Source organism: Onthophagus taurus, chromosome 2 (genome assembly GCF_036711975.1).
Source record: "Onthophagus taurus isolate NC chromosome 2, IU_Otau_3.0, whole genome shotgun sequence".
Taxonomy (NCBI): Eukaryota; Metazoa; Arthropoda; class Insecta; order Coleoptera; family Scarabaeidae; genus Onthophagus; species Onthophagus taurus.
The window spans coordinates 23,361,784-23,376,140 of NC_091967.1; the positions used below are offsets into that span (position 1 = coordinate 23,361,784).

The 14,357-nt window shown below is 34.2% G+C and overlaps 1 protein-coding gene across 1 annotated transcript; it reads left to right on the top strand.

Annotated features, from left to right (window-relative positions):
• Positions 1-8,161: 8,161 nt before the first annotated feature.
• On the top strand, positions 8,162-9,628 carry LOC111417710 (Ubiquitin carboxyl-terminal hydrolase). The gene is made up of 7 exons (XM_023050075.2): positions 8,162-8,276; positions 8,348-8,359; positions 8,466-8,594; positions 8,651-8,796; positions 8,854-8,998; positions 9,048-9,179; positions 9,231-9,628. Exons 1-7 carry the CDS (start codon positions 8,244-8,246, stop codon positions 9,318-9,320), a joined length of 687 nt encoding a protein of 228 aa, XP_022905843.1. The 5' UTR covers positions 8,162-8,243; the 3' UTR covers positions 9,321-9,628.
• The last annotated feature ends 4,729 nt before the right edge of the window (positions 9,629-14,357 follow it).

Consider the following 14,357-nt stretch of genomic DNA (forward strand, 5'->3'; position numbering starts at 1 on the left):
TCGAACTTTGCTACGAGTAGCTTCGAGTTTTCTCATAAAGCTAAGTTTCCACATGCACGGAGTACTGGCGCCAGTTTATTTACATGTGGAAATAGCAAAAAACCACCGGCGCCAATAAATTGCTAATAAACCGTCCAAAAAATTGACATTAGAACAAACAGTACTGTTTCTAGAAACGTATGAGCAATATCCTTGTTTGTGGAATCAGAAAATACCACAATATAAGGACCGATTAGCACGAAATGAAGCTGTCAGAAGGATAGTTGAAATTATGAAAAAACTGTTCCTAATTTTGACGAAATCTCGGCAAAAGCAAAAATACGAAATAGTTTTTAATTCATGCAGAAGTGGAGCATCAGCTGACGATGTACATAAACCCACAGTACCATGGTATTCTGTGGCTAATCGGTTTCTACACTCAGTTGTGGAAATAAGAGAAACGCGGGATACTTTGGTAAGTATTTATTAATTATTATTCTATTTGTGTATAATGTTTATATATAATATTCAGCGTATCTATCTCGTATTAGTGCTGCTTCTCTTGAGCGCCATTATTACTACCAATGTTCTGAAGCTGACGTAGACCAGATGACTGTCGTTCACGCCATATACCAGGGATCATCTCTCCAGTCTCTAAATTTTCAAAGTCTGTCAACCCCGACAATAAAAACTGGCGCGACAGTAAAATTAAATGGCATGTGTAAACATCATCTGACATGCAAGTTGAAATCATACATGCATGGATCGGAAAACTCTGCACCCTTCTGAAATCACTGGCGCCACTGATGAGTTTAAAAACATATAACCTAGAGATGTGTAACACTGCGCTGCGCGGCGCAATTGAGTTAACACAGTACAGTGTGTTACGTGCACTGATACCCAACTTTAAAGTGAGTCAACTCAATTGCGCCACTGTTTGCGTAGTAGCGTATTCTGGTGTGGCTTGCTAGGGATAGGCGTAACACACTCGTAGATGCAAAGCAGTTGGACGCACAACCGCTATGACGCAGGCGGCATAAGAATTATGGCTGGTATTTTCAACTATCTATAAAGTCCTCAATAGCTATGCGACAAATCTATCAGATTTATTACCTTATTATAGCCCTTCAAATGAGCAAATATAATGGCGACATAGTACAAAACACGTCATGTACTCCTTAGGCTAGGCGCAAATTGAGACGTATAATCACGTATAAAACCTGAATTTGCTAGAACTTAATACACCAACTAATGAATCATATTTTAATACATTCAATTAAACAACATGTATAACATGGAAAACGTATATTCAATAATACACAGAAGTTTGTATACATGACATAGTTCCTATTTATACAAGACCTATGTCATAGGTAAAAATAAATAATTTATATCAAAAACGAACTATAAAATATAAAAAAATAAAAGTACATTCCTAGTATTCATATATAAAAAAATAAAGATACGTTCTTTGTTATTGAAATAAAAACTTAACAACGTAAAAAATATAAATTAAAACAATACTAATCCCTATTGTTTAAGTTGTAGCTTAAAAATACCACTTGAGCTATTTTGTTCGTCGTTAGACGCTCACGTTTTTCGCTTACAATTTGCCCTGCTTTGGAGAAAATTCTTTCACAAGGAACGGATGTTGCCATAACGCACATTCGTTTCTTCATTATTTGAAATAAATTTGGATAAATGTGCTTTCGCTGATGCCACCACACTAATGGATCTTGTATCACACCGTAAATATCTTTTCTTACTAGTAAGGGTTCCTCTAGATATTTATCCATTTCTTTTTTAACAATGTCGCTTGTGTCCTGTGGAGTTAGATGATTTTGGACTTCTAAATCAAAATCTTTCCATAGTATATCTAAACAACTTTTATTAGATTCAGGTAAGGTTGATGTGTGATTATAAGGAGCCGTGTTTTCAATATAATTCATCGTTGTATTTGTGGTTGTATTTTCAGAACATATTTTTCCAATAGCGTCACTGTAGCTTGTTTGCGTAATAAAGCCAAACTTTTTAAATCTTGGGTCAAGTACTGTTGCTTGTGATATAAGCTCATTATCTTCCATATCACTGAACCTGTTATGTAATTCTAATTTTAATTTTTCTGCCATTTGGTTTACTTCAGGCATTAAATCTGCCGTATTAAAGGAATTTATATGTTTCATTAGCTGTTTATAATATAATATTATGCATGAAACACTAACCTTTTTTTCTGAACTAACAGCGGTAGTCACAACATTAAACATTTCTAAAATGTTTACTGTCTGTTCAGCAATAAGCCATTCTTCATTACTTAATAAGTATATATTATTAATATCAACATCTCGTCCAGATTTTATGACAGCTAAAGCTGATACTAGTGCAGTTTTCACAGTAATTATACGTTGCATTTAAAGAATGCGCGAAACAACCCCAATGCTTCTAACCCCCAAGTCGTATTGCCAATTTCATATTTGACGCATTATCTGAAAAGATTGCAGTAATCTTCTCACTTATCTCCCATTCATTCAATATAATTTTTAATTTATTAGCGATATTCTCTCCGGTGTGCTTATCCGCAAATGCCACGCATCCCAACAAATCTGATGCTAAATATGTGCGTTTCTCCTCTTCAACGACGTAATGCGCGGTAACGCTATAAAAACTATCTTGATTCCTGGATGACCAACCGTCTACTGTTAGACAAACTGCAGTCGCCCTCTTTAACCTTCCTTGCACTATATCAACTGTTTCTTGATACAAGTTGGGAATTAGCAACTGCGAAACCGTTTTTATTGTCTTTCATTTCGCTAAAATGCTGCTATATTTGGCTTTTTTGCTTTGAAGACATGATTTTTGTACAAAATATTTAATATGTAAATATTAAATATAAAACATTTAATTTTTCAATATATAACAAAATATGGTAACTTTAATTACTTACTTTAGATATATTGCGATAATACTAAAAAAATGGACGCAAATTTCACTACAATATTCCTCATAAACTCAGCGCTGCGCTCCGTGTTGGCTTGCAATAACACTATAGCGCAATATATGCGCTGTACGCTCGCACCGGTGCCGCGCACAACGAGACACCAGGCGACGCCGGCGCAGCTGAGCGATAGATGTGATGCATCAGCAACTGTGTTATGGCGCAATTGAGTTGATACATTGCGCTAACTCATTTAGGTGCGCCAGTATCAGTGTGTCAGCGCAGCAAATTTTGCTGCGTTACACATGGTTAATATAACCATGACAACATAGATGAGTATTCACAAAAACACAACATTTTTTAATGTCAAATTTAAGTTATGTTTCATTCCATTCATAATTAAAGGATTGGGCAGAATAAGGATTTGTACCATTAGTAATATCTAATCTTCTGACAGTAAAATTAAGTCTTCTGCTAACAATATTTGGTATTTTAGTAGTAGTGTGTAGTCTTCTGTAAGAAGGATGTGCTTCATTTGCAATATCTAGTCTTTCGGTAGCAATACTTAGTCTTCTGCCAGCAATATCTAGTCTCTTTCAGCAATTGAGGCGTTTAATTTTATATTTTCTAATAATTTTCCAAAATACTGCCAAGCCACTATTAAGCTATTACTACTTACAGTTTGCATTTATATGTGCCATTAAAACAATCTAGTTCACTTTTTTGTGAATCTAGTATGGCAAATTTGATAACGAATGTTAATACCCAGCTCTAATCTACGCCAAATCTATGGTTTCACCCAACAGCTTCTTTTTATTTTTTAATTTTATATAACATTATTGCACTTGCAATTGTTTTGTATCCATGTTTATACACACCAAAGCGAGAGTTACTCTCTAAAGTTTCTTCCAAGTGGACACCTAGCTTATTAGCTTTAAACTAGTCAGAAGCGACCATTCGACTACAAACTTCATCTTCTTTTAACTTATGATCGTCTGCAAACGTTATAGTAAACTGCATATTTTCAAGAATTCAGGGAGATCATTGACATACAGCAAGAAAAAAAAGAAGAATTCATAAGGAAAAATTAAGAAATTTGTTCAGTGTTATTGTTAAGTAATAGTTTAAGCCTTGTTTATAGACATACAAAATATGTATCCATAAACAAGGGTTTAAGTTAGTTATTTCTAACTCACCTGTATATAACGTATATCGATAGATAAACTAACTGATCGCTTATCTTCAGGATAAGATATCATTTTCGGTTGCGCAAACTAATTGAAATTTGATATCAGAATGTTTATCAAGATTATAAAGGCACATTTAATTAATTTGTTTTAATTGTAAAAAATATCAGATAAAGTACCACTTTCGGTTACGCAATTTGATAGTAATTTTATATCTGATTTTTTTTTATAATTAAAAAAAACATGTATAACATATTGATCGTATATTTTTTATTTCAAGTATAAAATTATACGAACAGATTATGAAAAAATTGAGTTATCAAGTTTCCTGAAGTATCTTTTCAAATATAATATTGAATAAGAAAAATATAATAAGAAAATTGCAGAAATGTTAGTTTTATGTGATTTCCGTCTTCAACATATATAAGAGTTAGGATATTTCGATTACTCAACATTTAGAAGTATATAAGTTAGGCTTAATTACACTGAGAGAAATAGATTGTAGTATGTACTAAAAATATACTATAAGGTCAACTATAAGGTATAATACGTTTACAACGAATAGTGACAGCAAGACGAGATTGTATTCAGTACAATAAATATAATGAATATAATACAATGATTTGCTGCATGTATAATATTTTTTCTATAATACGATTCGTACAATCTATTTCTCTCAGTGTATAATGTTCTAACAGTCTTCATTGCCTCCAACACACAATGTGATTTTATTTCACCTATACAAATTTAAACAAAGTGAAATAATCGTTTCATGCAAATAGCTACAACTTTACTACTTTCATACAATTAGCTTAACTGTAGAAACAGTTAAGCTAATCAAATCCCCCATGCTATTTACTTTGCCTCGTTTTTGATACACTGAGAGAAATAGATTGTACGAATCGTATTATAGAAAAAATATTATACATGCAGCAATTCATTGTATACACGCAGCATGATATATTCATACAAGCATTCTATGAATGAGTGCTTCAAGTCTTATTAATATAGTCAAGTTTCTTCATTATCAGAATATATGCTAGCAGGAACACCACGTTTACCCACAAATCGTTTAAAACAGTTTAAAAACATCTCAGACGTTAAATCGCTGACCAGCTCCAGATGAACAGCCTTAGAAGAAGAGTACACAAACACAGCAACGTAAGACTTGATCAATCATTTGTTTCTAAATTTCGACTCCTTTATAACAAAAGGTCCGGCAAAATCGACATTTATAAATTTAAACGGTCTAGAATCTTTTATTCGTTCGTAAGGCAAATCTGCTATTTTCAAACCAAACTCTCTCCCTGGATTGAAATTAAAGCACACGTGACAATTCCTGAGCACTACTTTGACAGTTCCCAAACCAGACACAGGCCAGTATCTTTCTCGTAGACTAGCTAATAACCCTTGTGCTCCTAAATGCATGTATTTCAGATGTTCAGCCTTTATTATCAGCCTTGTTACAAAATGACTCTTCGACATAATGATTGGATGTCTTTTGTCAAAATTGTACTTTGAGTTTCTTAAGCGTCCTCCCACTCTTAAAAGTCCATGCCTATCCAAAAATGGATCCAGTCCCAAAATCTTACTTCCTTTATTAATCGTACCATTTTTCGCTAAACTATCTCTTGGTGAAAATCCCCAAATTTGATCAATTTCAAAATAACATTAAATGCATCAGTAACCTCATCAGCAGTTAAAGAAGGTGCGTTTATCTTTATTGATTTATTGCACTTATTCACAAATCTCTCGCAATTACTCGTATCAACGTTCTTAAATTCGAAAACTTTTCCAAAACATCAAACTTATTGTTGGAACATAAAAGCGTTATCATCGATGTCCTTTTTCCTTCACACAACTCATTGTCAGCAGATATCTGCACTGCAGTATTTGGCCAATTTAGCTCATTCATTTTAAACCAATGACGACCGGTAAAACAGGTAGAAAGCTTCAAATTTGATGCTGCGCACCTCGAGAAAGAATATCAGCAGGGTTATCAGTACCTGCAATATGATTCCACATTTTGTAAGTGATTGAATTCTTTGAATTCTATTTGCAACACAAGGTTTGAATTTCTTATAATCAGATCTTATCCAGTAGATAACAATTGAGGAATCAGTCCACAAGCATATTCAGGCAACTCTGGAAGACAATTCTTCAGAAACGACAGCACCACACTCGCCACACTCGCTACACTTGCTAAATAAAATTTAATATCGAAAAAAATAAATAAAATAACAAAAATAAAATAATTTTGAACATATTATCAATTTTTAAAAAACAAGTGAGCCTTGACAGTGAAAGAAAAACTCTTTTTGTGGCAGGTAAAGTACCTTTTCTGTTTACAGTACGTGAAAGTGTTACCAAGAAGTTTTGTTCAGAATGAAAAACTATGGGCATATGCAAATTTTCGGATTGATCGGCCTACTTTGAAAAAATCCATATCAAACAATTTTATTTCTAACAAAGACTGCCATAGAAAAACAAAATTGCTAATCTCTCAAACTGTAATTTAGTAAACTTAAAGTGTTTTTTTAAATAGAATGTTAACATTAGACGAAAAAGTTTACGTGATTCAGTGTTATGGAACCGGGGAAAAACCGATTATTACTTTATTTTGTGAAAAATTTCCAAATACTTGAATTAAAAGAACTACTTGTTGACGCTTAATCAAAAGATTTCTTACAGCAGGAAGTATTCACTCTAAGAAAAAGAATTATGATGAAACTGATTAACTATGATTAACTGTTTTCCTTTGTGGGCGAACACACACTTAATTTTTTGTGAACATTTTCAGAACGGTTTGTTTATTTCTCCCGAATAATCTGAATCTCAAAACAAAAAGTCGTAATAAAGTACTATTGACGAAAATAATAAACAATGGGTTTTATCAAACTGATGAAAATTTGCATATGGCCATAACTTTTCATGCTGAATAAAATTTCTTAATAGCATTTTACCATACTGTAAACAGAAAAGGTACTTTACCTGACACACAAGAAGTTTTAGCTTCAGTATCAACACTCACTTGTTTTTTAAAATTTGAAAATATGTTCAAAGTTAGTCTTTAATCAAGTAGGCCTGAACCCCAAAAGATGACAGTTAATATCGAAAAAAATTTACATTTTATAAGAGTCGTTTCACCTATCCGGGGACGCACTGTATAAGTTTGTTATAAAATTTTACGCCCTAACATTTAGTTGTAATATTATAAATTTAGAGTTACAAGGAAATGAGATGTTAATATCTGATTTAATACAAAATGTGTCTGCTTTTCGGCGCAAGTTGGATATTTTTGAAAATGACATAAAAAGAATTCCGAAATAGATATTGCTGTGTTTTTAAGTTTTATATCAGATCTTAGAAAGGAATTTTACGCAAGATTCCAAGATTTTGCTGAAATATAAATTAAAATTTACCAATTTATATTTAAATTAAAATTTGTCGAAATAAATTTGTGTGTGATAGTGATAAATGATAATGATTCTTACTTAAAATAGAATATTATTATACGAGTTAAGTTTATGAAGTTTATTATAATTTACCTGAGTGCATAATAGCTGATTATATGTGAGTAGAATACTATACTTTGTCCACGACTACTGTTGAAATTGATTCCATAAATTTATTTTTTTAAATAAATTTTTGAATAAAGTTTAAACGTCAACGTGACACAAATTCAATGTCACCAACTGTAACCAACTTCACAACAATTTGTCAAAATTAAATGTCAATTTTATGAAACGTCATGTTTTTTTTACGAAAATTAATTAATTTGTGCTTAAATCATACGAAAACAGGATATAAAATAATTAATTTTAATAAATAAAACTTGTATTTGAAAATGGCGCCTTTTTTGATCAACCCAAAATATTCTACTTGATTTATCTATTTATTAAACAATTTAATACTCAAACAGAAATTCGTATTAAGTAGACAAATAAATAAACGGTTTCAAATTAATATAAATTATTTTTAGAAATAATTTTATTTAAAAAAAAGCATTTTTATTAAGATTTTGAAGCGCCATCTATGGGTTGCATTTAAAGTTAAATGACAGATAAGTTGAGAGAAGTTTGGCGATTGTCAAAAAGTGATCTGGCATTTTCTTCTGTAAATTTAACACAAATTTCTCATTAAAAATGGCTTGGTTTCCGTTAGAATCAAATCCAGATGTATGTAAAATCTATTCCCCTATATTCCATTACAATATAATTAATATTTACTTCGTTTTTTTTTATTTCAGGTGATGAACAAAGTAAGTTAGGTTATGAATTCATGGAATGACTAAAATTTTAAATTATCACAACCAAATCAATAAGAAACCATTAAATCAATTCTTTTTTATTTATTTTATCTTATAGTTTATGCAGAAATTAGGTGTACCGGACAAATGGAATATAGTGGATGTTTATGGTTTGGAATCGGAAGCTTTAGCTTGGGTTCCGAAACCAGTTCTAGCTGTTATTTTGTTATTTCCCTATAGCGAAAAGGTTAATTTAGTTCTTCTTCATGTATAGCTTAAATCTAATAATTCTTTAAATAATAGCACCACAACTATGCCACAGAACAAAATGAAAGGCTTAAAGTTTCTGGACAAGATGTTTCTCCAAATGTCTATTTTTTAAAACAAGTTGTTTCAAACGCTTGTGGAACTATTGCTTTAGTTCATAGTGTTGCTAATAATTGTGACAGGTAATTCCAACAAGATTCATAAATAAATATTACTTATAACCTATTTTTTTTTATTAGAATTGAATTAGCAGAAGGTAAATTTAAGGAGCTTTTAAGTGTCAGTAAAAATATGTCTCCTGAAGATCGTGGTACACTACTACAGTCTGTTGCTGGACAAATTATGAATGTACATCAGGAATTGGCTCAAGAAGGTCAAACTGAGGTAACAATTTTTTCTATTTAAGCAATTTACACATTATAATATTATGTAGTTAAATCCAAACGAAAGTGTAAATCACCACTTTGTTGCCTTTGTTGAAAAAGAAGGGAATCTTTATGAATTAGATGGTAGAAAAGAATTTCCCATTAACCATGGTCCATCATCACCAGAAACATTGCTGGAGGTAAATGTATCTCTATGCTTATTCACTTATTTCAAATAATTTTTTATTTAGGATGCTGCCAAAATCTGTAAAGAGTTTATGACTCGTGATGCTGAAGATGTTAATTTCACCGTTCTAGCGTTAACCGCTCAGGAAGCTTAACTTTTATGACTTAAATTTTTGAGAGATACAAAGAAACATTCTTCTTTGATTTATTCTTTTTGATCATGCACGTTGCATTTATTTTTTGTTATTGTGGTATCTATATTATCAGCAATGTGAAACACGATAGCATAATGTAAGCGTCGAATGCGCTTTTGTGGATTTAAAAACAAATACAAATCTATATTCGTTTCTAATTTTATATGTCAGCCTAAAAAAACTTTTAAAATAATGTAGCAGCTGATGTTGTGTGTGGCTATTGCAGTTGCTTCATTGAATACAAAAATATAAATAAAAAATTCATACAATTAGATTATTTTTATTTCCATAAAATAGTCCAATGTGATTGCATTAAAACATATGGTTTTATACAGTGTGTTCATGATGATCTTTGGCAAAAATGTTCGAATTGGTTAATTTTGATTTGTGATTTTTTTATGTATAGTACAACCAAATATTACTTCCGGTTTAGGCGGAAGTAATAGTAACTTTTTTAGATCAAATACAACATCATGTATATTTTCATAGATTTTGATAGAGAATTAAATAATCTATTCAGTAACTTCAAATTTCTTCTTCAAAAAAATAAGGTCCCAGAATTTGGGTACCAACAATTCCCGCCCACATATTAACTTTCATGTCGCCCAATACAGTCATGTTCACGGGAAATGCACACTCAAGGTTAAGCGCTGTTGTGAGATCCGACATGCCGTTGGCTCGGCTGGCTAAACGGGTTGAGCCGAACGCCCACGACCCGCGAGCTTCGTTGCGCTCGGCTCAGCTCGTTTAGCCAGCGGCATGTCGGATCTCACAACAGCGCTTGACCTTGAGTGTGCATTTCCCGTGAACATGACTGTACCTACAATAGGGCCGTTAAGGTTAATCGATTAGAAAGACCGTCTTTCAAAAAATCAATAATCTAAATTAAATTAGACGGATTAGATTTTTAACGTTTCCACGTTCGAAAATTGTTTAATTTTTGCAATAATTAATGTAAAAGTTTAAAATTCCCCACCCCCGACTCCAGATGACGTTTTAAGTAAGAAGAAAGAAATCACAGACGTTCTATGTTTTGTAGTTAGTTACTGTTTTCTTCTAGCGCATCAGATTTGTAGCATTGTCTCTCTTCAGGAATTTTATTGATTTTATACGCTCAAATCTGAGTGACGTAATTTGGAGTTCGCACCTCGTGGTTTCAAATTTTGTTATTTTTTTTTGGTAAAACTAAGCCTCAGAATCAAAAATTAAATTTCATTTTTCAATTTTAAAAAACTTTCGAATAAGCCAATAAAAAAAATACTGAACGGCCCTATTTTGCCTATTAACAGAATCATTAAGGATGAATATCGCTTCGTCAGAAAAAATCAAGCACAGTAGAATCTAACAGGACTGCTACATTCATTGTTGTGACAACCTGCCCGCAAACTACGTCGTACCATTTGCCACGCTCAGGTCTATGCGTTTGCTGTGTATTTTTAGAGGTTATATCGTAGACGTATTCATATTATTTTTGAAGTTTTATTTATTTAGACGTATTAATGTCTATCATGTAACCTCTAAATCTCAAAAAACACAGCAAACGCATAGTACTCAATGACAGTTAACAGGGCGTGGCAAATAGTGTGACATAGAGTGCGGGCAACCAACCCGTAGTGGGCTACAAAAATACAATGCATGTCTTGTTAGATTGTACTGCCCTTGAGAAAAAATAATATTTTCAATGAAATTAACATTGTCAAACTTCGGTCAAAGTCGTTTCCTAGTAATTCCTGCACCAAGTGTGGTTCCTAATCCAACATCAAATCCATGCGAATTTTTTTCAGCTCCTAAGAGGATATTTGGTCTAGTTTCTTCCGTAATTTTATCTGGGCGCCCTTTTGGTAAATCCCTGACGTGGCTAACCTTTCTAAATTTCTTTTCAATCTTACACACAGTAGATTGGGCAATTGGCGAACGGTTGGGATATCTTGCATTAAATAAATTGACAACTTCTTAATGTTGACGAGTACGATCTCCGAAGCCAATCATCATAAGGATCTCAATTCGTTGTTTTTCACTTAAACGCATCGTAAATTATCAGTTTAATGGGCAATATCGATAAGAAACACTTACAACAGTTTTGACAGATTGTATGTTTACTATAGCTTTGTTCTACCCAGCGCACAGAAGCGAATTAGTTAAAAATCTTGGCCAAAAAGATATTTTTGTCAATTTTTTACTTCAAAATTGGTGAAAATTAAAAAATATCTATACAATTAACAAAGATGAAGTATTTTATGATATACTGCGATTTTATTTAATTGTATCTATGTACGTATATTTTTATATATAGGCTGGTCCGTTACTACTGGGACACAGAGGAACAGTGAATTCCTTACATTAAATTGTTACGATTTAATCCAATTTATGTTATTATTATTATTATTGCTGCCGGGCTGAGGAGGGCGGCCCCTCTCGTTACCGCGACCTATAAGATCTATTGTAACTTTAGCCCTCCAAAGGTTTAGGGCAAATGTAGGTCCTTAATGAACCTTAGTATTGTCCTGAGGTCTTGAACCTTTATGTCGGTAGGTAACAGGGGAGTTTTACCGAAGACGTTGTGCCTTAGACGTCCTCTGGCGACGCAATTGCACAGTATATGTTCAGCAGTTTCTGACTCGTCGTTGCATAGTCGACAAGTTTGATCCTCAGCTTGTCCAATGTGGAAGAGGTGGTATTTTAGGGGCACATGGCTGGTTAGGTAGCCTGAGAGCGTTCTTAGATCCCCTTTGCTGAGGCATAAAACCTCTTTGGTTTTGTTTTGCGACGGAGTTATCATACTCTTCGCTTGTCTGTGACCTGGAAGTTCTTTCCAGCGTAAGGCTATCTTTGAAACCTCCCAGTTGTTGATTATTTGTTTTAGGTGGCTTTTTTGTAGTCCACATCCAGGTTGGGGTCCAATGAAGGGCGTGTTTGCTGCCTCTTTGGCCAGCTTGTCGGCCTTCTCATTGCCCTCAATGTTGCTGTGACCTGGAACCCACCATAGGGTAACATCATTGCCCCTAGCGAGTTCTCTCAGGTTGTTGGTGCACTCTCTGATCAGTGCGGAGCCACACGTGTAGGCCTGAATTGCCTTTGAGGCGGCCCGACTGTCTGTGAAAATGTTTATGGATGCACCTTTTTGTCCCTTCTGTAGGTTCAAAGCGGTGCAGAAGTTTATAGCAAGAACTTCTGCTTGGAAAATTGTTAAGTCCGAGCTGAGGGGCAATTTGATGTGGCTATTTGGTCCACTGATGCCCATGCCTACTCCAGATCTTACTGTCTTTGAAGCATCGGTGTACCAGGCTAGGGCTCCTCTTTTTAGTTGAGGCCCTCTTTTCGCCCAATCATCCCTGCTACTAAATATGACCTTATACGGTTGGTTGAAATTGTATTCCGTCGGTATAAGGTCCGTTTTAATTTCAATCAGGTGATTTAGACATGGGTCTTTGAGGATCTCGAGGTGTCCTCTGAGATTACCCTGCATCAACTTGAGTGAAGCAACTATTTTCAGTGATAAGGCACTTAAGGCTGCCTCCTTTTGTATATATATGTGGAGCGGTGTGAGACCAAGTAGGGCTTCCAAAGCAGCCGTCGGACAGGATCTCATTGCACCCGTTATGTTAAGACATGCTAACCGCTGGATTTGTGCCAGCTGTTGTTGAGCTGTCTTATGTTTTGTTTTTGGCCACCAAACCAATGAGGCGTAGGCGACCATGGGTCTGATTATTGCTACGTAGGCCCAATGAGCCATTCGTGGTTTGAGACCCCAGTTCCTTCCTAGGAGCCTGCGGCAGATCTGGTTTGCCATTATGGCCTTTTTCCTCACCCTATCTAAGTGTGAGTTCCAGTTTAGTTTACTATCAAATATTACCCCTAGGTATTTAGTTTCTGTTTTGAGGTTAATAGTTCTGCTTTCAATGGAGGGTGCTTTTATTTGTAGCTTCCTTCTCCGAGTGAAAGGGACTATTTCGATTTTATTGGGATTGATGCTGAGCCCATTGCTTCTGCACCAAGTACTGGTGAGTAGTAGGGCTTTCTGCATTAGCTGAGTTATGATTGAATCATATTTACCTCGAATTGTGATTACCAGGTCATCAGCATACCCTTGTATCTTAAATCCGTTTTTAGTAAGGGTGTTCATCAAGTCATCAGCTACCAGGCACCATAATAGAGGTGATAGCACTCCCCCTTGGGACATCCTCTTAGCGCCTTTATAGTCAGCGACTCGCCTCCCAGACTGGCTGTGATCTGCCGACTTTTCAACATGGCTATACACCACTTGATTGTCGACGGATGTATGTCTTTTACGTTTAAAGCCTTCTCTATGGATTCATATGAGGTGTTATCAAACGCACCCTCTATATCTATGAAAGCACAAAGGGCTATCTCTTTGGTTGCAATTGCCTCCTCTAAGGTGTAACGAAGTTACATTTTTTTTTTCCCGAAAAATTTATAACATCCGAATATACTTCCCACATTACCCCAACCTCCTACAGTTTCCGCCCGATTTAGAAAAATCCAAAAATTGATACCCTATCACCACCCACTTATGCAACTTTATTCGCATTTTCCTTAATTCCTTAATTTCCTTAATTAAACTTCAAATTTTCATGTTAATTCATTTAAAACCGTTAAACCTTTTTCCAAAAACGTTTCCTGACCGAATCTCAAATAAACAAAAGCAATTAGTGGAAATCGACGAACGACGTAATTACCGAAAGCACATGGTTTCTGAAAATTATTATTTAAAATAATTAAATAACACCGCAACGAAGTAAAATACGAAGAAGTATCAGTAATCAGTGTGTTACTATAAACAAGGCCGACCGTCCCGAGTGAGTTTCAGCAGCCAGCGAGCTACCGTTCAGCTACCGTACAGCGACTATTTTTTATGATGCGGAATTAGAAATCGTAGAACAATCAAACCAATTTCAAACAATTACTAGTATCATGAAATAACCGTTGAATGATTCTAAAGACAATCCGATTATGATTAACATGATTATTAACCAAAAT